General features: G+C 53.0%; 1 protein-coding gene across 2 annotated transcripts; it reads left to right on the forward strand.

Moving 5' to 3' along the window:
* The first annotated feature begins 166 nt into the window (after positions 1 to 166).
* SNAP29 (synaptosome associated protein 29) lies at positions 167 to 25,465 on the forward strand. Of its 2 annotated transcripts, none has more exons than XM_043981175.1 (6): positions 167 to 251; positions 1,119 to 1,434; positions 10,080 to 10,276; positions 13,138 to 13,223; positions 16,475 to 16,573; positions 19,540 to 25,465. In XM_043981175.1, exons 2-6 carry the CDS (start codon positions 1,207 to 1,209, stop codon positions 19,695 to 19,697), a joined length of 768 nt encoding a protein of 255 aa, XP_043837110.1. In that variant the 5' UTR covers positions 167 to 251; positions 1,119 to 1,206; the 3' UTR covers positions 19,698 to 25,465. The 2 variants fall into 2 exon arrangements, with proteins under 2 accessions (XP_043837110.1, XP_043837113.1); XM_043981178.1 differs by having other exon boundaries at positions 173 to 247; positions 1,125 to 1,434.
* Positions 25,466 to 25,847: the final 382 nt, after the last annotated feature.

Consider the following 25,847-nt stretch of genomic DNA (forward strand, 5'->3'; position numbering starts at 1 on the left):
CAAACTCGGGGGCGGGGTCTTCGGACGGGTTCACCACCGCGGGAGGGGGGGGGAGGAGGCGGAAACCACCGCGACTATAGCTCCCGTCTGGAGGGAACACCCCTCCACGTACGCGCCCAATGGTTGCTTCTAGGGGCGTGGCCGCGCACGCGCCCTGGGCGAAAAGAGCGGTTCGAGGACGTAGTAGGGTGAGGTGGCGGTCGCTGCGAGGACGGCCCCGAGCTTGGGAACGGCGGCGGCGGCGGCGGCGGGTAAGGCCCTCGAAGGCGAGCCAGGGGGCCCGGCGGGGGCCGGGGGGCGGGAGGCCCCGGGAAGGAAGAAGCTCGGAGGCCCGAAGGGAGAGGAGGGGAAACCGAGGCCTGGGGAGGGGGGCGGGGCAAAGACGGAGGGAAGCGAAGCGGGAAACTGAGGCGGGGAAGGGAGAGGAGACACCCAAGGGTCCGACTCCCCCGGGGGGCGCAGGGGAAAACTGAGGCCTAGAGGGGAGGGGGAGGGGCGAACGGAGGGCTCCGTCCTCGGAGGGGGGTGGGCTGGGGGAAGGGGGTCGTGTCACCCCCACGCACCCACCCGAGCGCGTGGGCTCTGCCAGGCCCAGCACCTCCTCGGCCTTCTCAGAAGAACCTCGCCAGAGGGAGCTCCCCCTGACGGTGGGCATCCCCGCGGCCGTGCCCACGGCGTGCCACGGCCCCAAGCCTGTGGAGCTGGCGGCTGGACGCGGGCGCGGGGATGCAGATTCAAATGCTGCCTCTGACCCTGGGGAGGTCTCGGAACCTGAACAAGTTACCGAGCTTCCTGGGGGCAGGGAGAGAGCACGGACCCTGCGGTCAGGAGGACCTGAGTTCAAATCCAGCCTCAGACACTTAACCCTTACTAGCTGTGTGACCCTGGGCAAGTCGCTTAACCCCAATTGCCTCACTTAAAAAAAAATATCCATCCTTTGAGTCTCTGGCTCAGTCTCTATCCCTGTGGTGGAGTGGGGTGGGGTGGGGTGGGGTGGGGATGGCCCCCAATCAGTACCCACTGAACTAGATTTGCCCCTGTATCCCTGACACCTAACCCAGGGCCTTCTGGGTAGTAGGACTTTTTTGGTCACCATACAACTTTCCCTTTTCCTCCAGCTAGAGAGACCTTGAACCATCGCCTCTGTGAGCGGGACATTTAAAGATCTGGAGTTACCTGGGTCGCTCAGGCTTGGCACCGAGCACCATGTCGTCTTATTCCAAAAATTATAATCCGTTTGACGATGATGCGGATGAAGAAGACCTGAAGCCCGTGAAATGGAAGCATGAGGAAGACCAGCCCAGGGAGCCGATGGATAGACAGCAGTACCTGCGGCAGGAAGTGCTGAGGCGGACGGAGGCATCCGTGGAGAGCACCAACCGCTCCCTTTCATCTATTTACGAATCTGAGAAGCTTGGCATCGCCTCCTCCGAGGTAAGGTCCCTGAGCACATCAGGGGGAAGGCCAGTCTGAATTCTGGCCTGAGGTGCTGCTGATGTGGCCTAGGCTCAAGTCCTTCGGGCACCTGCCGCACTAACGATGATTTGCAGTTACCGTAAATGTAATAATGTGATAATTACATCAGTGTAAATGCCCCCACCCCTCCAGCAATCGTAGTTTGCTACTGTCCAGCTTTTCAGAATTCTCAGCTAGCGGGCTGAGGTTTTCCTGTGTTAAGAAAGGAGATCGCCTTGACTTGGCAATGGCCTTGCTTACAGAATGGGGGTAGAAGAAGTCCATCTCATTTGTTCTTTTCTTTTTTGGGTGGGTGGGGAGTCAGGGTTAAATGATTTAGTGACTAGGGTCACACAGCTAGTAAGTGTCTCAGGCCAGATTTGAACTCTGGTCTTCCTGACTCCAGGCCCAGTGCTCTGTCCACATCTCATTTGTTCTTAAATCTCCCTAGTTAATTTACTCTGACATTTAACTCCAATGGAAGCAGCTCAGGGTTGAGATTTGACCAGAACCTGAAAGCCAGAGGCCCAAGGAAAGACACTTAGCACAAGGAAGGCAACGATACTGATCAGCCCATGCTGGAGGAATCAGCAAACGTGCTGATCACATCCATTCCAGGTTGAGAAAAGAGGGAGATCCAGGTGGGGCTTCCTGGAGGAGGAGGCTTGGAGCAGGCCTGGCAGGGTAGTGACTAGGCATTCCTTGGGAGCTGCTCACCAGGACTGTTGTAATAGTCTCCTCCCTTGTCTCCCGGCCTCCTCCAGGATGAGGTCCGGAGGGGGGAGGGAGGGCCTTCAGGAGAGTGGGAGGACCACAGAGCAGGGGGTCCAGGGGCGTCAGGGGATAGAGAGAGAACAATGTAGGAGGGATGGGCCTCCCCGTTGGAAGAGCCCGTGTGGGAAAGTGGGGTCCACCTGGTTCCCTTGGCCTTGTGCAGCTGCTCGATCCTTCCCCCCAAGATTGCCCCGCCTTCCCTCTGTGTATCACCTACGTGCCTGCTTGTGGACAAGAGGCTGGGAGCTCCAGGAGAGCAGCGTTTGGCACACAGTGAGGGCACAGGCAGTGCTTGTGGACTGACTGAGAGCAGTGAGCAGAGGCAGCAGCTGTGAGGAGAAGGGGCAGATGGAGGCTTGCTGCCCTTCAGAGCCAGAAGGGCTGCCTTGGGTCTCCCCCAAAGGAAGAGGACCTTTCTGGGACATTGTGGAAAGGGTGCCTGAGATGACCCTAAGGAACCTTCTGCCTCCAAAAGTGGATGCGATAAAGGCCGTGGAGCCGTCAGCAGGGGCCAAACAGACATGACCATAGGCTTCTCCCTTCATCTAGAAGCCCTCTGCACTCTGCCAAGGACGTGGGCTGGTCGGGAAGGAGGGGGCTGCTCGATGTTCTCCTTTATCTCTTCCCCTTCCTCTCTGCCTGGAAACTCCTCCGTTCATTCTGTCGGCCTCTGTGCCCTTGCACAGTCAAGAGAGTTTCAGTTCTGACTTCCCCAGGGAATAGCTGTCCTAGTGGGCTAAGACTTCCTCAGGAAGGGCACAGAGGGAGGGGGCATCTGTTCCCTGGGTTGAATTAAGGGGAACCCCCCTAGGTCAAACACAGAGGATTCAAGGTCTCACCCTCCCGGTGGTTTCCCATCCACGTGATCGAAGACAGGCCATGTGGTTGGAAGGCTGTTGTGGTGCAGGTGTCCTTGTGCCCATCACATTTATGTTGCCTGGCCCTGAGACAGCCCTTTGAGGGGTGCTGAGTCCTTCCCGAGGGCTTGGTCCTCACAATGGCCGTTGGGGGTCAGCACTATGGCTGTGATCCAATTTGCAGATGAAGAAACTGAGGGGATGTTGGTGGTGTCAGAGACAGCATCGGGGCCCAGCTCTCTCCCCACCACACTGGGCATGAAGTAAGAAAGGCCTTACCTGTTGTTCCAAAGAAGTGCTTATGAGAAAAGGGGATGCACTCGCTCATCCTCGGGTGCTCCCAGCCTGACTGCTCTAAGACTGTCTGACCTCCCTCAGAAAATGCTTGTCTGAGTCCCATCCCCCCCAGGCCCCTAAAGCCTTCCCAGCCAACGAGCAGCTTCTTCCTGTGTAAGGCACTAACCTGGCATCCTGATTGATAAAGCAATCTCAGCTGGCATTCTCGTTAGCGCGAAGCAACCTTCTAGGCTCCCTCGGGCTAACGAGCCAGATCACAGATACTTGGTGTGTAGAAGCTCACAGGGCCCTTCCTGGGACTGCCTCAGTTTCTCCCCATCATAAGCCTCAGTGACATACCCTCCAGACAGGCACATCATCAGCCACTCCTCCCCCATGTAACATCCTCAGGGAAATGTATGCCCAGAGGAGGGGGGCGAGTCATCTTCCCCAAGCCTGACCCTATGCCTGGGTAGCGCCACCTCTTTCCCATCACCTTCGACTTCCCCTTGCCCTCATGAGCACATCCACAGCATCCCTTCTCCACTCCCTGACGCTGCCCGCCGCCACCCTTGCTTAGGCCTTTGTGACCTCTCACCAGGTATCCCTCTTCCTCTCTTGTCTGTCCTTCACACCATCTCATCCCAACCCCTGCACAGGGGATGACTCCTTCCCCAGCATTGTGGGCCTCCTGCAGTCTGGCTCAGGCCTTTCCAGCCCTAACCCTCCCTTCCTTGTTGTGCCTCCCGTGTGCCACTCTGAAGTTCTAACCCCATTGACTCCTGCCAATGCCCCCACCTGGCATTCTCCCTCTGCCACTCGTCTCTTCCTGTTGGAATCCCTGTGGTTCCTCAAGTGCTCCAGGAGTCTCCACTCCTGCTGTGCAGGGCTCGGTGCAGCTTGCTGGTGACCAAGGTGACGTACTATGTTGGGCATGTGAGCGGAGCCCAAGGCCCTGCCAGGAATGTCGAGTCATTACCCTAAATTATGGGGTGTGGGCGGAAGGCCAGGTGATCTTTAGCCCAGTTGGAGCGCTTACCTGGGACTTCACCAAAGGCCTTCCCAAGGAGGGGGAACTGGAGCCTCCTTTCTTCCCATCGCTTTTCTAAGCTGTTGGGAGAAGGGGGAGAGAGGTGGGATTGGGCATGAGGTCAGCTCACTCACTCTCTGTCTCTGCTTCTCTCTCCTTTCTCTGTCTCTGTCTCCCCTCCCGTCTTCGTGTCTCTCTCTTTCTTTTACCCTCTCTTCCTTTCCCTCTCCCTCCCTCCCCCCACTTCCCCCCCAACTCCCATCAGGCAATGGGGCGGTCTCGAGGGTGTTTGGGAGGAGCCGGCTAATGTTGGGGCTTTGCACCCTGGGGTCTTGAACAAAGCTCTGGTGCTCCTGAGCCTTGGTTTCTTCAGCTGTAAAACCTTTCCGCACCTGTCTCGGGCACGCTGTAAGAATCAGCGTCTGTTGTTCAGTTGTGTCTGACTCTCTGGGGTTTTCTTGGCAGAGGTACCGGAGTGGTTTGCCGTTTGCCATTTCCTTCTCCAGCTCATTTGACAGACAAGGAAACTGAGGCAAAGTAACTGTCTTTGTGAACCCACAGTCCTGTGGCAGGAGCTCTGGGGAGACCTAAGGCCAGCAGGGAGCCCTGAGGCTCCACTTTTACAGAGGGGGGAGGAAGACTGAAGTGGGTACTCCCAACCCCACCCAGCTCTCCCCCATCTCCAGTAGCCCCACCTCCAACCTGGGCCCAGACCTGGCCTCATTGGCCTCCTCCAGACTCTCCTCCAACCAGCTGCCAAACAATGTTCCTGACACAGCTCTGACGACCCTCCGTCCGTCACGGGTTTCTCGGCCCCTTCGACAACTGCGTTTTTCTTGGTCAAGTCAACAAGCTTTTGCTGAGCACCTGCTCCATGCCAGGCGCTGTGTCAGGTTCTGCTCTCACCGGAGGCTCATAAGCAAATGATTTGGGGACACTGAGCATTTTGCATTGAAGCCATGGTTCTGAGAAGGGCTTGCCTGACGGCCAGAGGCAGCAGTGACACGAGAAGCTCAGAATCTCTGCTCCGAGCAAAGATCTCCAGTGGTGGTTGCACCCAGGATAAAATGCCTGCTCTGTGCCCATGTCTGTGGGAGCCAAAGAACACCAGAGTCGGGATCTCGTTTGGAGAGAGGGTCGAGGAGCAGGGACTTTAGGGCAGGGCCCACAGCCGCTGACACTTGTACCACAGCAGTCGCCCTGAGCTTGGGAGATAACGGGCTCGGTCAGCAGGGCTTGAATTTTTCAACGAATATCAGTAAGCTGAAGAGCCAGGGCCCAGAGAGGGGAACCGGCTTCAGCTGGAGAAGGGGGTTGGGGTCCTTAGCAGCGTCGAGCTGGTGGAAAGAGCATTTCTACTGTTTGTGTTTTCCACTCTCAGGTCAGTTGGGCATTCCTCACCTATTCCCCCTTGGCTTCAGGCTGAAGAAACATAGGTCTGACATGGAGCCCCCTGCCCCAAACAAGATATCAAGCCAGGTGTTGTCAAGGAGGGAGCCCTTAGAAAGAGGCTAAGACGAGAAGCGTCGATGAGCCGCCCTGGGCGGTGTGGAAAAGGCCCTGCCTGGGGCTGCCTGGCAGTGGGGAGGCAAGTTTCATTGGAGTCTAGTTATGGGCTGAGGAGGTGGGGGAGAGGTGACTGAGAGGATGGGGAAGCGGCATGAAGGAAGGAGAGTGGGAGAACGAGGGGGAGGGACCCCTTAGGACCTCCCTCCCTCCTCCGGAGCAGCTCTACCTCAGGAATCATGGTTTTGGTAGTGATCGCACAGCTTGAGGGGAGGGGCTGCTCGTTAACCTGCCTTTCAGGAGGATTGAAGGGGATTGGGAACATACCTTCCTCATAACTCCCTTTGAATGACCAGCCTGACCTTCCAGGCTGATGATGCTGTCAGGAGAGAGGAGGTTAGTGCCTCCCCGCCCCCAACTCCATTTGCCTTTTTAAACAAATCCTCAACGCCAGAGTTCTCCCCAAATTGGGGGGGGGCATCCTCCTAACAAAAAGGCACAACCCCCCTCAACACACACACACACAGACCACTTCCCAAATTGCCCGTCTCGGGCCCCTTGCGGCCACCGTCCCCCTCCGGCCATCCCCTCTCCCTCCTCCATCCCTAGGGCAGCCATTGGCCCTGTCGGGGTTTTCAGCAGTGGTTCTGGCTCTGCTCACTTTGCTCTGCCTCAGTTCATGCCCTTCTCATAGCACAAGAATGTCCCATTATGCTGCATTGGTACATAGAAGAAGCCCCCCATTCTCTGCTTGCTAGGCCTGCATCAGGAGGATACAGGTGTCATTGGCCTTTCCCTCTTTCTGGTCTCTTGGGTGGCGGGGCTTCCCAAGCTGTGCCTTCCCAAGGGCCCCTGCTGGCTCAGTGATCCCCACCCCCCCTTTCCCAGAACTCCCAAGCCATTCTGTTAGAAGGCAAGCTCATTGCCCTTTGCCCCCTTTTCTAAGGTCAAGAGGTCTCATGTGGTGGTTCTGAAACGGCCCACAGGCTCAGCAACAATACCCTTGGCACATGGGCCTGTGATTTGGGTGTGGGGCTTGGTGGGATCGGGTCATGCCTCTTGTCTCACCACCTTGGATTTCCCTTGAGCCTCCAACCCTTGGGGCCTCAGTTTCCCCAGGGGTAGTTCATTTTCTTTGGTAGAAAAAAGAGAAGGAAACAGCAGCGGTCTTCTCCCTTCTGGCCCACATCCCATTCACCTTCCACAGCCGTCGTAGACACACGCCATCTCCTTTGCTTCCCCCAGCCCTAACAGAGCCTTGGGAAGTGTTCTTTAAACCTTGGAGTGCATCTTGAATGGGGATTCTTGTGGTCCTTGCTTGGGGGGGGTCACGTGGTCATGGAGCCTTCCCTCCCACAGGCCCCTCCGCTGTGGTAGGCCTGGTGAGGATGGCTCACAGGCCCAGGGGACTGGAGGCCCAGGGTGTGCCCGTTCCCCACACAGCTGCATGAGTCTTATACCTGTTTGCTTTCTCAGTTCCTCCTCTGCAGCCTTGTACCCAGTGCGGTCATGGGCGTGACTGGGGCTAGTGACTAGTTTTGCTTTAGCCAAAGTGCGCTCTGGATCCCAGGGAACTGCTTTTTCTGCCGGCTGGCTCTCTTCCAGATAGAGCTGGGCCTCTCAGAGGAAGTGAGAGTCACACTTTACGTCACCCATCCCTGGAGAGTGAAGGGCAAAAGCTTCTGCTCCTGCATCCATTCAGACCTGTTGGACCAAACACCTGAATTGGATTGGAAAAAGACTCAGGGGGCAGCCAGGTGGCACAGTGGATAGAGCACCGGCCCTGGAATCAGGAGGACCTGAGTTCAAATCCGGCCTCAGATAGCTGTGTGACCCTGGGCAAGTCACTTAACCCCAACTGCCTCACTAAAAAAAAAGAAAGAAAGAAAAAGACTCAGGAAAACAAAGGCTGGAGCCAGTGGGTGCTTTCAGCTATGAGAGCCCCCCCCCCCCAAAGCTCTGGGGCGGATTTACCTCAGGTGTGGTCCATGAGGAGCCATTGGTTTTGAAGGGAAAGGAGGAGGCCTCTTGCCTGGAATGCCCCGGCCCCCATCCCGGTCCCTGCCTTCCCAGAGTGGTCCCCATTCAGACCTCCTCTCCCTCCTTCCCCGTCTTCGAGCAGGCCCCTCTTCCCTGGGGATTGCTGCTGCCTGCCTTGCTTCCTTCCTCCTTCCCCTCACTTCTGATTCCCACCTTATTCGCCCAGGGCTGGGCTGGGCTGGGCTTTCCTCTGGGCCCAGCGAGCTCCTGCACTCCTCATGGGAGAAAGCGTGAGAGTTCCTTGGGCCTTCTTCCCTAGTCCCCCAGTCCTGTCGTGTGCTCTAGGAGGTAGTCACTGTTTGGTCTTTCTAGTGAGTCAGAAGAGATGAGCTTGGTGTGAAGTCTCTCAAGGATCAGGCTTATTAAATGATTATTTATATGTCAGCCATTGCATGAGGCCAAAAGAGGTGGAATTTGGTGGCCTGCAGAGCACCAGCCTGCCAGCCTGGGAAACCTACCGTCCTTGGCATGTGTCTTGTTCGAGGACCAGCCTGGCCAGGCCCAGGGAACTCAGCAGGCCTCAGTTCCAGCCCTTTCAGAGACCTGCACATGGAGGGATTTCCAGATTACCGACAGCACTCTTGCCATCCCCAGGGCCGTGGGCCACCGGAGAAGCCTCCCAGTTGGTGCCAATCAGCAGGGAAGTGTAGCCCAGTGAGAAGTGGCAGAAGTCAGAGCTTGGCTCTCTGCAGGTTTCTCACCTGGATTAGGACAGCAGACTCCTGATCAGTGTCCTCCCCCTCCAAGCTCTCCCATTCCATGCCACTGAGGCACAGCTGGCAAAGGGATTCTCCTGGAATACACATCTGACCACTTCCAGTCCGTGCCAGCAGCTCTCTACGGCCCCTTATTTACCTCTTAAAATTTCTTCTACGGGCAGATAGGTGGCGCAGTGGATAAAGCACCGGCCCTGGATTCAGGAGGACCTGAGTTCAAATCCAGCCTCAGACACTTGACACTTACTAGCTGTGTGACCCTGGCAAGTCACTTAACCCTCATTGCCCCACAAAAACAAAAACAAAAAACAAAACTTCTTCCAGAGTGACCTCCCTGGCGTTCTCAACTCTGGGATCCAGCCAAAGCGGCCTTCTCTCTGGGCCTCTGACCTGGCCTCCCCTGTGCCAGGAAGGCCCTATCTCTGCTCCCCACTGAAGACTCTCCCTCACAAAGTGGCTTGGACTTATTTATTGGCTATGCCTTCATACACACACACACACACACACACACGCACGCACACGCACACACGCGCGCGGGTCTCCCTGCTGGCTCCTCGGGATTGGGCTTCGTTCACTGTATTGCTCCCCAGCGCCAAATTAATGTTATGGATCACATTTGCGTTTGGAGCTTACCCAGGCTCCTTTTTCTTGGCTTCCTTTTCTTCTGTAAGGGTTCAGTTAGGGGTCACCTGGGCAGGTGTCCCTCCCTGGGCCTGTGGTGGTCTGACTCCTGGGCGGTTTTCTCTTTTGTCGGTTGAATATGGTTCCCTATATGCCTGCCACATGACCCTCTTTGCTCCTCTGCCTTCCCCCAGAGCAAAGGTCTACTCTTGGGCAGCAGGGCCGTGCGATTCCCCAGTCCTTGCTCCCTGCACTTTGGGAGGGGGCGCAGGCCAGAGCAAGCGGCTCTTCAGGCCCCTCATTCAAGGCTCTGAGGAACCAAGGATTGTGGGGTCTCACACACAAAAGAAGGGGTTCGAGCCATCCTTGACCACAGCCGAGGAAAGGGCCCTGTGAGTCACTGTGGACATGGAGGAAGGAGCAGCAGCCTCGGGTGCATAGCACAGGGTCAGGTGCCAGCTGCTCCTGCTGGTTCCCATGGTTTTGGCCTTGGTTGTGCCCCTCCCTCCACCCCGCCGGACTGTAAGCCCCACATAGGAGGGATGGGAGGGGCTACATAGTCCACTCTGGGTGTTCCATGAATGACTCCAGGAGGTCACCTTGTGGCCTTGAAGCCCGCCAGTGGGGCTGGCGCTGAGTCTGTTTCCTTACCTGTGAAATGGGAGCACAGATGCCTGCCCTCCCTGCCTCATCGAGTGTTTGAAAGGCCCAGGTGAGGTCCTGCCTGGATGGTCAGAGCCCTCAGCCACGTACCCCCACATAGCCCAATGGAAACGGGAGCTTCTCTGCTTGCTTTTCCCGTAGGAGCTCGTGCGTCAGCGGGGCGTGCTGCAGCGCACAGAACACATGGTGGACAAGATGGAGCAGGATTTAAAGACCAGCCAGAAGCACATCAACAGCATCAAGAGCGTGTTTGGGGGCTTTGTCAATTACTTTAAGTCCAAAGCAGCAGACCCCGTGCCCCCCCAGAATGGTGACGTCACCTCCCAGCCTAACCCTCGGTGAGTGAGCGTCAGTCTTGGGCCTGAGGGACGGGGGCAAGGGCGGGGGGGGGGGGGGTCAGACCCACCAGAGAGCCGGGGTGCAGCAGAGCATTCAGGAAGCGCTTAATGTGTGCCTGGGATTCTGCTAAATGAAAGGGATACAAATTGGGGGCTGTGATGGGGAACACTAGAGAGGGAGGGCGTGGCCTGGCTGGGCCCTCCCCACATGGTGGTTCAGGCTGGGAAGTGAGAAATGGTGTAAAACCGAAGGCCTGTCCCCCAGGTGCAGCTGCTGCCTTTGAAGAAATGAGGATGGCATGGAGCGGTGTAGAACCCTCCCCCTATCAGGAGGTAGCATACGTGGGGCATGTCTCACCCTCACCAGGCAGGAAGGCACAAGCATTTATTGTGTGCCTCTTGTATGCCAGGCGCTGTGCTCAGTGCTCAGGATGCAAAAGGATGCAGAGGACAGTGGCTGCCCTCAGGGAGCTCCCAGTCAAGTGTGGGAGACATCACATAAAGAAGCCACAGACAGGCCAGTGCCTGGCATGCAGTTAAGGCCCATAAATGTGAGCTCTTCTTCCCCTGTTAATACATTGGCCTCAGTATCCCGCACAATGCAGTCTTCTCCAAAGGGGGAGGCACCACCATTTGGGAGGTCTGGGAAGGGGCAGCTGGCTGAAAGTAGGATATTGGACAAGGCTTGAGGGAAGCCAGGAAGCAGCGAGGCCTGCGAGATCACCGGTGAAAACGTCTGCCTGGAGAGATGGAGTCTTGTGTTCAAGGAGCAGCCAGAGGCTGGGGTCCCTGGGGTGGAGAGGATGTAGGGGTGTGTGAAGCGTGAGAAGGCTGAGAAGGGAAGAGGGCCCAGGTTGCCAAGGGCTGCCCACACCAAGCAGCTTTTTGTACTTGCTCCTGGAGGCCCTCACGAGTAAGGGGTGACACGGCCATACCTGCACCTCCGTGAGATCAGCTTATCTGCCAAATGAGACTCGCAGTCCCCATCCTGCTCTGATCCCCAGCTGGTAGCAAACCGAAATCTGTACAACTCCCACCCAAGGGGACCACGTAGAACAAGGATAGTCAGCCCTCCATGACTGAGGTTGGAAGCCTGGGGAATGGCAGCGCGCTCCCCAGTAAAGGGAGAAAGAAGTTCACTTTGGGGTGGATTGAGTGAGAGAAGTGACTGTTTCTTTTATGTTAATAGCCAGTTAATGTTGGGAGATCCAGGGGCTTTTCCTTTAAGGTTTCCTCATTCCAAGCCCAGTCCTTGTAAGGACAGGACTGATAGAATCCTCTGGGTACCTGCTTCTCGCCCATCTTACAAAGAAACTCTAATCTAGGTGGACTTCTTCCTCCACCATTGTTTATTGACTGGGCAGAGAATCCATCCTGTTGTATAGAATCCAGTGATCAGGTACCCAGACAGGACCCAGTCTCTCCTTAGACTAGGCCCCCCTCTCATTAAAGCATTCGTTCTTGTTCATTGTTAGCCAATCAGAGTTTATTTCCACCTGTTGGGAACACCCAAGGCATGTAAGCATTGAGCAGCTTCCACGGTTTACCTTTGATTTATGTGAGAAAGCCAAATGACCATCATCTTATTAACTATTGATTACCCAGCAATCATGTCTTTCGGCCTTTTCATAAAGTCACTTGACACTAAAATATCTACAGGATATCCAGTTCGAGATGTTGAATAGGGACTTGGAAATGTTGGGGAAAAGGTCAGGGCTGGATAAATTGGTCTGCCTGGAGATGGCCGTTGATCCCATAGGAGCAGATGTAATCACTCAGTGAAATAATGTGGAGGGAGAAGAGGAGAAGACCCAAGACAGAGCCAGGGGTCACCTGTGGTGAGAGGGTGTGATCTGGAGGAGGATCCAGTAACAGAGTCAGAGGAGGAGAGCCAGGATAGGACTGCGTCCCAGAAACCTAGAGAGAAGAGAGGCTCAGAGGGCTCAGGGCAATGAGGATCAAGAAAAGGCCGTTAGAGATCCTTGGTAACTGGAGAGAGCAGTGTAGGGTGAATGATGAGGGGGGAAGCCAGACTCATTCCTTGAAGACACCATCATGCTCCCCCAAGTCTTCTCTTCAGCATCCTCGTTTCTGCCAGTCCTCAAGTGGCATGAGCGAGGGTCCTTCACCATCTTGTTGCCCTCCTGAACACCCTCCCACTTACCCTTTTCCTTCTAAAACCATGGTGCCTAGAACTCCATGCCGCCCAAGATGGCACCCACTTTTGGCCACCACTTCCTACTGCTGATCCCTACCAAGCCAGTAGTCCACCCAGACTCTGAAGGAGCCCTCACCAGATGACTCTTTTAGAGTAGGTGCCCCGAGAGATGGCCCAGGGTTAAGTAAATAAGGGCCTGTGTTCTGCATGTGCCATTTGAAAATATTGGGGGCGGGGAGCCTGTGCTGTGCCTCTTCTAAGTTATTGGGGAACTTCGCTGGGATTTCTAATATATTGCACAAGTTTTTTGCTGCAAGCATTTGACTGCTTGCAGCGTGTAAACTCAGTATAGAGTCCCAGGAAAGGGAGCTGGGCAGAACCAGCCCCAGGGTGAGGGAAGTCAGTATCGGAGAGAGGCAGCCCCCTCTCCCCAAGGTAATTGGCCAGTCACATTCAAGTCCATTGATTGACATGACTTGGGGGTCCCCAAGGTGAGTTAACTTCCTTTAGGTAGGCAGGACGGTCAGTCTACATTTCTTTTGCATTTCTACCGACTCTGGGCTGGCTCTGAGGAACAAGCCAGAGCTCCTGAGTGGGGGAGGTCATTATCAGTAATGATTTTCTCGCACACATCGGGAAAGACTTCAATAAGATAGGATGCTGTGGCCATGTTTGATCTCCAATTCTTTTGTTACTCTTAAAGTCTGAAAGAAGCCATAGCTACGAGTAAGGAACAAGAAGAGAACTACCAGGCCAGCCACCCCAACCTCCGGAGGCTGCAGAGTTCAGGTCAGTGCAAGAGCAAGGTCCATCCCCTTGTAGTCGGGCAGTCGGCAGACTCCTCCCAGCCTGGCCAAGGGGCGTGCCCAGGCATGCCAGGAGAGGGTGGCAGGGAGTCAGCTGGCTGGAACAAGATCCTGGTGAGAGGGGACAGGGTTGGTTGGGGCACCCTCAAGGGCGGGGAATAGGGGAGCAGAGGCTTCCTAGGAACACCGATGGGCTGATGATTGCGAGTTGCCCCAAGTGTCCTGGCAGTCATAGCCTCTGGACCCACTACAAGTGAGGTTGCCGCCATTTCTGGAAGGCATCCTGTGGAACGCTGATCTCTGCTCTGAGCTCTTTCTGGGGAGTGAGCTGCCCGTCAGTGGCGATAAATTGTGCAAACACCCCCAGGGCATCTGAAGGACAGCATCGGCCAAATGTAGGCCATAAGAGAGAGCTGGCATCCCACTTGGGAAATGTTGGCAGGAGCCAAGATGGTGGAGGAAAGGCAGTGAGCTCTCAAACTCATGACACGATCGCTCCAAAAAACATCCAAATAAGGTCATAGGACAATGCCTGGAGCAGCAAAACCCACAGAAGGATGTGCTGAAATAATCTTCTAACCAAGAACATCTTGGAAGGTCAGAAGGAGGGAGCTGCTGTGCTGCTACAGGAGTCGGGCCCAACCCCACAGTCACCCTGACACAGATCCAGTCCCAGGAAGGCCTCACCAGGGAAGGAGACCCCCAGAGCCTCTGAATCAGCTGAAGCGCCAGTGTCGTCTGGAACTAAGCTCACAGTCCAGTGAGAGGGCTGAGCCCTGGGCAGGGGGGAGACTACAGGGGTCTATGCTGGTGCTCGTCAGAGCCGACAACCACAACACACAAAGCTGGTTAATTAGCAAGTTGGTCTGGGGTCATCTACAGACCAGGGAACAGGCCAGGCAAGTGAAGAACCTGATCCTCCTTAAATCATACCACCTGGGACTTCTTAAGCTTGGGATACTACAGCCTGGTCCAGAGATGTGGGGGTCATGTGCATGAAGATGGTCGTCAAATCCTTGAGAACAGATGAGGTTTGGAAGAAGAAACATGGACAAGGAAAAGAAGAGAGCCCGGGTCCGAACCATGGGGACACGCACACTTAGTGATTAGGAGAAACCTAGGGAGCCAACAAAGGCGACCAAGAATCGTCCAACAGGTAGAAGAAAAGAAGCAGGAGCCATGGGGAGTGGGCAGCACACTTCTGGGAGGAAGGCACAGGGCAGTGCCTTGAGAGGCAGGAGCCAGCCGAGGGGTGGCCTGCTCCAGGAGCTAGAAGACACTGACGTCAGTCTTGAAGATGAGGCTTGGGAAGCGTCTGTGCTGTTAGGGAAGAGGACCACCTGCCGAGCAGCTCCGCTGAGCACCCACAGGACACAGGGCTGCTGTCCACTTTGGACCTCGTGTTTGACCTGCTGCATATACAGCAGTGGGAGCTTCAAACTGCACTGAGACGCGCAGGGCTGAGGAAGCTGAGAGGAGCACGGGGCCCCTTTGGGGCCTCAAAAAAGTGGTTCTTGGAAATTCTGCTCCAAGGAATAAAGGCTCAGGCCTCCCTTCACACCACGAAGCCCAGGGATACATGGTGGGTGTTTGTCTCAGGCAGGCTCCTTACACAGTACTATGGTAGTAGCGGGACAACCCTGCAATCTCAGAGCTGAAACAGTCCAGCCAATCTCTCGACCGAGTCTCCACCTGGGCAGGAATCCCCTCTGTTGTGTCCCTGAGTCTAAGGTCTCCTTAAAGATCCCCCAAGACAGCCTCATCTTTGGGCTCCCAGATATCTAGATCCTTCTGCATTTCTTCCCTCAGTTGAGCCAGCAGCCCCCTCCCTGTATCTTCTGCCAGTTGGTGCCGGGTCTGCCCTCTGGGACCCCTCTTCCTGCCCCTGGTACATTACACTCAAGGTGATGAAGAGGTAACCAGAATGCCTCATGTTCCCTAGCCCCCGCCTGGCCAGAGCACCAGACCACTTCCAGCAGCACCACTGCTGGCCTACAGGCTCCACGCCAGCTAAGTTCTCCTGAAAGTCAGGCCTGGTGTGGGTCTGAGAGCATGCTAGAGGGAAGGCACGCTGACCTTGGGTCCAGGAGGCCCGAGTTCACATGTTACTAGTGGTGTGGCCTCAGGCCCTCCCTCTTGGACCAAACCTCACTTTCTTCCAGGAAGGGGCCTCAGGGACTAATGTCATCCAGCCATTTCCTGGGCAGTGCCTCCCTCTGAAGCACTCCTGACACATCGTCATCCAGCCTCTGCTGAAACACTCCATGATCCTGAGGATGATATGATAGCCATATAACAGACCAGCTCCACCAAGCCCAACTTTAGGGGGTCCATGTGTAAGGCGCAGATGAGGACCCTGCACTAAGGGGGGTAGAGGTACCTGGGGGGGGCAGCGGGGGCAGCCAGGATCAGGTGGGCCCAGGAGCAGCTGGGGGGATCAGGGCTCTGAACTCAGAGGTCAAGAGCGTTATAGTCAATGGGAAATGGAGTCTGGGGGGGAAGTACCTGCCTATGTGGAGCCTTCCCCGGCCCAGGCCTCCCAGGAGGAGCCGGCAGGACAGCAGCCATCGGCAGTGTGACCAGCACTTCCTAACTGCCGGGTCATGCTGTGCTACCCAGTGGTCAGTCAGGGTCCTCCTGCCCTCCAGCACCCTAGGATCTAGTGGTCACCGTGGCTTCGCCTTCTGTCGGCTTCAAAGCTGAGGTAGGCGGGACAAATCCTGTTGGCCCATTTCACAGATGAGGGGCCATCGCCGCCCAGGGTCACCCAGGTTATGGAGTCATGTGTCCAGGGCAGGGCCCTCCTGGGCTTCCGAGGCTTGCAGAGTGAGGCGAGGTCTAAATAGCGAGCTCCCAGGGTAGGGGGCAGGGCACAAACTGTTGGCGCTTGTGCCTGGCATGCAGTCGCTGTTTAATGAAAGCTCGGTGTCTGATTGACTGATGCTTCTTGGGGAGGAGCCTCAGTTTGCGGCCTTTCTAGTCCAGAGGCAGAGACCACAAAGGACCAGTTAGTCAGTCAACAAACATGCCTGAAGCACCTGCCATGTGCTCGCAGCTTGGGGCACAAAGACCAAAGCAGGACACTCCCTGCCCTCCGGGCCCTTCCATTCTCCTGGGAGAAACGCCTGTTATGGGGTCCCCAGGACATGGGGAGGGGAAGGTGGTGCATCAGCTGGCCTGAGGAGGGTGCTTGGAGCCTTCGGTTGATTGTGTGCCTGCTTCTTTCTTAAACAGATGCCAGCGTCGGTGGGACTAGTGCTGCTGTCAGTACTGATGCCTATCCAAAGAATCAACATCTCCGTGCCTATCACCAAAAAATAGACAACAATCTGGGTACGTCTTCTGCCCCCCCCCTTGTGGGTTTTGTTTGGTTTTTTTAGTGAGGCAATTGGGGTTAAGTGACTTGCCCAGGGTCACACAGCTAGTAAGTGTCAAGTGTCTGAGGCCAGATTTGAACTCAGGTCCTCCTGACTCCAGGGCCGGTGCTCTATCCACTGCGCCACCTAGCTGCCCCCACCCCCTTGTTTTAAGAGGTCAGCCACTCGGAGCCCAACTGGACGTAGGACAGGCTGGAATAAGAGAGTTTGTGGCTGTGGCCACGTAACAGTCTCCCCTTAGAAAGAAGAGGCATTGAGTGGCTGTTAGGAAGAGAGACGTGGAGTGGGGGGAGTGGCCTGGACTCTTGGGGTGGAATCACGTCTCTCATACCTAACAAATCATTGAATCTCCGGGACCCTCTATTTGTTCATAGGATCAGCTGTTTAGAGCTGAAAGAGACCTGGAGAGTTTGGGACCGGCTGATAGCGAAGGGACCTCTCTGGCTCTAAATTGAATACCCATTGGCTCAAAGGATGGAAAGACCAGAGACCACCTGGTTGTAGCCTTGCCTGAACACAGGCAAGCCCTCCCCAGCATTCCTGACCAGGGATCATTGGGTAGCCTTTATCCCCCACAGCTATCAAGGCAGCCTCTTATTCCAGGGCTCCCCCCTCCCCTGAAATGGCTCTGTTAGGAGCTGGCTTCTGAGAGCCTACGTTTGCCTCTCTGTAGTTAGGACCAAGCCAAACAAATGCAGTCCCTCTTCCACTGGACCAAGAGCATGTCCCTCCTAAGTCATTGTTTCTAAAACCATGGCCCTCAGGTGAGCTGAAAGAGGTCATGCTGAGCCACTGTTGCTTCGCTAGACCATTTTCCTATGGTTAACTCGAGGTCCATCAGCCCCTTGGTTTCTCCTGGATATTCCCCAAAGATTTGGACCTGGGCCTGACATTCTCAGATGTGGTCTGAGTAGGGCCCGCATGGCGGCACGCTCACCTCCTTGGCACGGTCGCCTCCTTGGTCCGTCAGCGGTGGGTGCCTCCCAAGGTTCTGTCCTGGGCATGCTTCTCTTCACAAATGCCGCTTCCCATGGGTCCGGTTGTCATCTGTTGCTTTTGCCTCATCGCCCCTGGCTCTCTGCCCAGATTCAGCATTGTCTCAGGCACCCCGAGTGCCTGAACCCTTGCTAGATCTTAGCCTGTCCGCCTTCCCAACCTCTCTTGGTGTGCCTCCTTGTCTCCACTCGCCCTCGCTCAGGCCTGGACGTCCCCCGGCAAGTATCTAAGTTGGCTTTTCTAAAGCGGGTCTGACCTTGTCATCTCACTGTCCTCCTTCAGCTCCCCTCTCCCCCCCTCCTTTGAACGCTTTCCCTCCTCCCCCGGTCTCCTGACTTCCTTCGAGTCCTCGCTTAAATGCTGCCTTCTGCAGGAAGTCTGTCTCTGCCCTCCCAGGTGTAGGGGCCTTCCCTCTCCTCTGATTGGGCTCTCCCCATTAGAACGGCAGCCCCATGAGGGCAGGGACCACAGTAGGCGCTCCATCGGGCCTGGCGGATAGTTTACTTCCAGGGTTTCCTGTGCACTCGCAGTAGTAGCTTCAAACTGCTGTCCCTCTTCCTCATGAACATTGTGTTGTTCTTTGGTGTCTCAGCATTTTGTCCATCCAGCCCCCTTGATCTCCTTCCCCTGTAGAATTGTAATCCATGGGATCCTCCCTGTTTCCTCTGAACCCTGGAGGTGACTTAGCTCTCCCCAGATCAGCCAGGCTGCCTGACATTCCTCTTTCAGCAGCCAGGGCCTCCCATTGCTGTATTTAATCCTGTCTGTGTGAGCGGCAGATGGCCGGGCACATCGAGAGCGGGTCCTGCTGTTTTCAGGAACTTCAGTAAAGAAGTCTCAATGGACTTTGATAGCTGTTCAGTGCCATGGCGCTCCTCGGTGTTGTTGGGAAGCTTGGCACGATCCTGTGTGCCATGAGCGAGTGAGGGCATCATGGCTTCTGTGGCTAGGAGTCCCGCCTGGGCCCCTCTCAGCTCTGTGACCTCCCTGGGCCTCAGCTTCCTTCTCTATAACATAGGCGAGAGATTCTGTCAGTCAGCATTTATGAAGCACCTACTATGTGTCAGGTAGTGGCCCAGGTGCTGGGCATACAAAGAAATGCTCTTGAGGCCTTCACGGTCTAATGGGGGAGACAAAAACAGCTATCCCTACCAAGATACGTGCAGGGTAAATTTCAGATAATCCCCGGAAAGAAGGCCCAGAATTAAGAGGAGTTGGGAGAGGCTTCCCTAGAAGGTGGGTTCTAGATGAGACTTGAGGGAAGCCAGGAGGGGAAGGAGGAGGGAGAGGATGGAGTCTCATCTTGTGGGAGGAGCCCTGAGGTAGCCAGTGTCATTGGGTACATGGAGGGGGGTAGTGTGTGAGAAGATTGCAAAGGGGATATGGTGGGGAGGGCAGGTTAGGAAGGGCCAACAGAACTTGTGGCTGATCTGGGGGTGAGAGGGAACCAGGAAAGTATACTGGGTGGGAGTAGCAGACCTTCCCAGGACAGACTGGAGCGGGGGGGGGGGGGGGGGGGGGGGGGGGGAGACATGAAGCAGACCCCCCCCACCACCACCAGCAGGCTATTGCAATAATCCAGGTATGAGGCACTGAGGATCTGCCCCAGGTGGGCACGGTGTCCAATGGGAGGGGGCACATTTGAGAGATGCTGCAGAGGTGACATTGACAGATCTTGGCACCATATTGGATATAGGAGTTGAGAGAGTGAGGAGGCAGGATGACTCCTACATGTTATGAGCCTGGGGGACTGGGGAGATGGCGGTGCCCTCTACAGGAATAGGGAAGGCGGCTGGGGGTCAAACTAGTAAGGCCAATGTTGTACGTACTGAGTTTGCTAAGGGGTCTTCGGTTCAGCATGGTCGAGGCAATCGCACATGCAAGCCCAGAGTGTCTAACCCTGCTTACTCTTTTCTCTCATCACAGACGAGATGTCCAAGGGACTTGGCCGGCTCAAAGACATCGCCTTGGGCATGCAGACTGAAATAGAAGAGCAGGACGACATTCTTGACCGGCTCACAACGAAAGTTGACAAGTTGGACATCAATATCAAAAGCACAGAGAAAAGAGTCCGGCAGCTTTAGAGACAGATTAGATTTTCTGTTTATTGGCCATGGAATGATTTGAGAGATTGTTTCCCTCCCAAGACGTTTTCCCAAAACCTCTGGGAGAATTCCACTTCACACTATGTTAGTAAGTTACTGATTAAGCTGCGTCTACACGAGTCTTCTGAAAGGTTATTTAGCTGGGATGGCAGGAAGGAGGGCAGCTCTGAGTGACCAACGCCCCGGCAGACGCCTGCCTGGAACGAGAAGTTCTCAGTTCAATGAAAGGACATAATCATCCCAGGAAACAAGGAGAGTTCTCCCATTGCTCTTGTGAACACTGGAGTCCTGCTGTGCTCTTCCCCTGGGGCATCAGAGCTGAGTGAGGTCCCCGGCCTCCTTTGTCAGCCCCTCTCTTGCTGGAGAAGGAATCACCACTACCTGGGTGCTCCATCTGACCACACCATCCTGCACAGAGGACGGTTCTGAAATGGGGCCTCCCCTTCCGTATTGAGCCAGTCTCTGTCATCTCTGCTCCCGGCGGCCCTTCTTCTCTGGGAGGTGGCGTCCTGGCTGCTGGGCTTGGGAAGACTTGGCAGGTTGAGCCGTTCTTTCCTACCCCCTGTTAGTCTGCGCTGCCTGCCCAGAATCAGGAGCAGATGCCCCCTGTGCCCGTGACTAATTGCCTAAGGAGTCCTCGCAGTCCTCAAAGAGCATGTGCCATTTGCAATCTTTTTGTTTTCCCAAGAACTGGACAAAAAACTCGTCCTCCCATCTGATCCCCTCACCCCTGCACATTAGCCGCCTTGGAACAAAGTCTTAGGGTATAACTGCATGTTTACACAATTACAGTGCTCTGACCAATCCCCATTCTCATTCTCAATTCATGCAAGTCAGTCTTTACAAAAAGAGGATTTGAAAAAATTTGATTTGACTCATCAAGAGATGAGTTCACTGGCAGGAAAGAGGCAGACGAATCTTGTTGCCAGATCTCAGCCTTCACTGGACTTTGTTCCCTCTTTAATGGGTCACACTTCACCACAGTCTGTCTCTGCATCAAGACCAGGAGAATCTAAAAGGCAGTCCCAGGTGCTCCGAGGCCAAACCGAGTCATTGGGATGTCTGTCAGTAAGGGACGCCTGTTGTTAAGGGTGGACCTGCGGGGCTGCAGCTGGCCTCTTTCCTGTCCAGTCTCTGTTTTTTACTATTTCTCGGTAACCTTGCCATCTGAAGTAAGGGACTCTATCTCTACCTACCTAGAGATTGCCTGGTTAGGTGGGTATGTCTCTCTGTATGTAGATCTGTATCTAGAGACACACACACACACACACACCCCTACCCTATGCTAAATGGCACCAGCCCTGTGTACAGAACACCTGCAAAGAATTATGGATCCAGTTGTTTTAATAGGCCTGATTTGAACTCAGTTCACTTTCTGAGAATTAAGGGAAAGCAATTTCTTAAAGAACTGGGTGAATGAACACCTGCCTTATTAGAGGCAAACCAATCAGGAAGTCCATTTTTAAAGCAACTGATTCCCTAGAAACCTTTTCAAAGGGTAAAAGTCAGCTTTCATTATGAGACGGAGCAGGAGGATTTATTTCTACCTACCCTGGTGCCTATTACATCTTCAAGTGCTCTGTGCCTTTCTGACCTTTGGCATTTTGACCTTTTGCAGCCTTCAGAGATAGGCCCTGCAGAGAGCTATTGTGAAGGCCTTGTGCAGAAGGGCTTGGCTTGTTTTCTCACAGATGGTCCTGGGTAAAACCCAGCAGTGTGACTGCCGAGAGATCTGCCTTTTCCCCAATCTGCTCAGGGCCCGCTTGCAGCCTCCTAATGATGACTGGGAAGAGAGAAGCAAAGGGAGCTTTGAAGGGGGAAGGGAGTTAGGTCAAGGAAGTGAGAGTCCTGTTTGCTTCTGCTCCAGACTATTAGTAGGAAAGCACGCCCCCCAGTTAGCATATTCACTAGTGGTTCTACTTTTGGGACAAAGGTTCCAAGTTTGCCCTCAGCCAGACCTGAGCTGAATTCCAATCTAGGGTTTTTACCAATGCCTTTCTTGAACTTCCTCCACCTCACTTGTCTCTGTCTGCTGGTATTTTATTATGAATGAATGGGTCATTATACCTTGGGCTTGGAAAAGTGATTTTTAAGGTAGCCGGTCACTCTTGTCTGTCAAAGAACAAAGTGCTAGAAAACTGAAGTAGATCATTAACACAACCTGTTCCACGTAGACAGCCTAACTTACCCTGCTGAAGAGTCCTTAAGAAATGAGACATTTCCTAGGGCAGACTTTACAAGTGAGTGTCTTTAAGTCACTTGATCACCAGTGAAAGTGCCTGTTCTGTCTGCTTATTAGTCAGTTACAGCCAAAGCACTTCCCCGATGCCAGACTATCTTCCTTGCAAAGAAGCACAAAGGAGACTCCTATGAGCCTTCATTATCTCATCATCTATACGCTTTGATGGGAAAGCATCTATCACTGTTCCTCCTAAACTCTCCAGCAAAGTTGAGCAGTTCAGCTCTGTCTGAAGATCAGATCTGCTTGAGGACACGGGGAAAGAATGCTGGTGCTGACTGTGGGATCCAGCCACACAGCACAGCCAAACAGACGGAATTTTCCACCGATACGCGGGAACACAGACACCAAGGCAAAATTACTTTGGCAAACAGACTTCCCAAGCTTCATCGCTCAGCCACACACAAGGCTCCTCTGGATTTCCTGTCCTCCCTTCTTCCAGAAGACAAAGGCTAACCTAACACAGCCCAAGGGAGTCGGGCTATGTTTGCTTCTGTCTGCTTCCATCTTGCTTCAGCTCAATGGCAATGCCGCCTTGTGCTGAGAGGTTGTCGAACATGGCATCTTATCAGTTAAGGACTCCTCCACAAAAACTTACAAATGCAACTCCTGCCTGAAGAGAATCTAATTTGCTGGGATGGAGACAAACTGCCTTTTCAGAGCTCATCTTTCCCGTTCTTGGCGTGGGGTTGAAATATGCTGCCCAGCTGACGAATACTGATACTTCTCTGGAAAGAAGACTGCCTTTGCCACCCTGCCAGTACAGACCTTTCTCTGCATGCTCTGGAAAAGAACACTGATTTGAAGGCAAGAATCCAATAGACATATAAGGATGCAATGAATCCATCTTCAGTACCTCAAATTTGATTTTTTTTTTTGATGTGTGATTTTAATTGTAAACCATACTGATTTGTTACTAATCTCACATTTGACAGAAATACAGATCCTTTCATGGAGACTTATTTTAGCAATTTCATCTGTAACAATGACTATGTCATTAAAAGTGCTTACTGTACAGTAAAGGACAATGTTTGACTTTGCATTGTGACTCCTGCCAGCATAATTGGAGTTATTTTCACAGTCCCTGCTAAACCAGGCACTGAGTTTGATAACAAGTTTATATACTTCTATATAATCACTCAGTGGAGTATAGAAATCTCTCTTACCCAATAGGAAAATAAAAAGGGAAGGGGATAGGAGATATGGGGGAGAGTTAATAAAAAGGGAGGATGGATTAAGGGAGGTAGTCATCAGAAGCCAAACAGATTTTTGAGGAGGGACAGAATAAAAAGAAAAGGCTAAACCAAAGAAAAGAACATGGAGGATATAATAATTGGGAATGGGAAAAACTCACCCTAAAACAAAAGCAGATAGAATGGATGAGAAACCATCCAACAATATGTTGTTTGCAAGAGACAAAGACAGTTTAAGGACTGGATCAGAATCTGGTACTCTTCGATTGAAGTAAATAAGTTAAGGGTAGCAATCATGATCTCAGATAAAGCAAAAGCAAAAATAGACTTGATGAGTCAAATTTATAAAAATAAGAGCCATTTCCCGATTGATAAATGGTCACAAGATATGAATGGGCAGTGTTCTAAAGAAAAAATAAAAGCTATAATAGCTGCCCCACAACAGGAGCTATTTTCACAGAATCCCAGAAGTGGAACTATTTAAGGGTCCTAGATCTAGGGGGTAGTAGCTAGGTGGCACAGTGGATAAAGCACCAGCCCTGGATTCAGGAGGACCTGAGTTCAAATCCAGCCTCAAGACACTTGACACATACCAGCTGTGTAGATCTAGAGTTGGAAGAACCAGAAACGACTTAGTCCAACTCCTTCATTTTACAAGTGAGGAAATCGAGGCAGGTTAAGTGGGTTGCCCGTGGTTACATAGTCACAATAGGAATGTGACCTTGGGTCCTCTAATTCAAGAGCTCTTTCCACTGTACACTGCCTCCTTTAGAAGCTATCTAGTCCAACCTGCATCCAAACAAGAATCTGGATGGCACACTCAACAGGGTTGTCATCCAGCCTTTGCCTAAAGGCCTCCCACGGGAGGGAACGCAGCACTTCCTAAGGCAGTCCATCCCACTTTCAGATTGCTGTAATCCTTAGTAGGTTTTTACTTAGAACAAGCCTAGACTTGCTTCTTTGCAATCTCCACCTGTTGCTCCTAGTTCTGGCCTTTGGGGCCAAGCAGAACAATTCTTCCACACAACAGCCTGCCAAACACTTAATGCCAGTTACCCTGTGCCCATTGTCCTCCAGGCAAAACACCCCCAGTTCCTGAGGATCTAGATCTATGGTGATCTAGAGAGCTTTCATCACCCTGGTTCCATTTTTGTCTTTGTATTTCAAGTAGCCATCACAGTGCAATGTAGTAGATGTGTATTTGAATGGAAACAGATTGAGAAGGCAAGTTTGGCATAGAAATTCTACTGGTTGTTGTGGCCAAGACACAAAGGAAATGACTTGGGAGTTAGGTGACATCAGGTGCCTTCCAGACTAAGCTTCCTTTGTCTCTTGGCCAGCTGAAAAACTGAATTTTTAGTCTGAAAGAGAGAAGATTTGTGAGGAAGTGTAATAGAGCTATCTTCAGGTATTTGAAGGGTCTCATTCCACATCAGCTTTCCTCTTCTACTTCCCTCGAAGGATGACTGCAGTAGGACACACACACACACACACACACACACACACACACACGCGTGTGCGCCATTCCCCAGTAGATAAATGCTCAAAAGATAGGAACAAACAAAATTGCCAAGTATTAATAATTATATGAAAGAATGCTCTAATCCTAATAAGAGAAACAAAAATCAAAACAACTGGTGTTTCACCTCATGCCCTGCAAATCAGCAAAAATAACAGAAAATGGTAACAGTTGATGTTGCTTAGGGCTTGTGACAAGACAAGCCAATACATTTTGGGGGAGGCTATGTATTGGCACGACCATAGTGAAAAGAAATTTTAAATTATGCATATGAATTGATCAAAATATCCCTATCCTTTGACTCAGGGATTCCATTGCTGGGCTTATACTCCAAAGAAGCCACTGAGAGAAGAAAGTTCCCACATACACCAAAATCTTTACTTGTAGTACTTTTTAGGAGAGCAAGGAATTGAAAACAAAGATGCCCCTTGATCGGGGAATGAATGGCCAAGCAAATTTTAGTACGTGAACGTAATGGAAGATTACTTTGATATAAAGAGTGATGAATGTGACGAATACAGAGAAGCAGGGAAAGTTCTACATGAAATGATGCAGACGGAGGTCATCACAGCCAAGAAAACAATATAGAGAAATATAGATACTGACTACAACAATGTCAATGGAAAGAACAACCACAGCACAAAAATCAACAGTGAATGTTGCAAAAGTATAAAGAATAAATGCTCTAATGGCCACTAGGTGGCACAGTGGATAAAGCACTGGCCCTGAATTTATGAGGACCCGAGTTCAAATGTGACCTGAGACACCTGACACTTACTAGCTGTGTAAACCTGGCAAGTCACATAACCCTCATTGCACCACCCAAAGGGGAAAAAAAAAAAAACAATAAATGCTCTAAATCACTATTGATCAGAGAAATGCAAATTTTAAAAACCTTTGAGGGGGCAGCTAGGTGGCACAGTGGACAAAGCACTGGCCCTGGATTCAGAAGGACCTGAGTTCAAATCTGGCCTCAGAAACTTGACACTTACTAGCTGTGTGACCTTGGGCAAGTCACTTAACCCTCATTGCCCTGCAAAAAGAACAAAAACAAAAACAAAAAAGCCTCTGAAGTACCACTTCACACCTCTCAGATTGGATAACATGACAGAAAAAAAGGGTGGGGGTGAATAATAAATGTTGGAGGGGATGTGGAAAAACTGGGACATTAATGCCCT

Source organism: Dromiciops gliroides, chromosome 1 (assembly GCF_019393635.1).
Source record: "Dromiciops gliroides isolate mDroGli1 chromosome 1, mDroGli1.pri, whole genome shotgun sequence".
NCBI classification, from domain to species: Eukaryota; Metazoa; Chordata; class Mammalia; order Microbiotheria; family Microbiotheriidae; genus Dromiciops; species Dromiciops gliroides.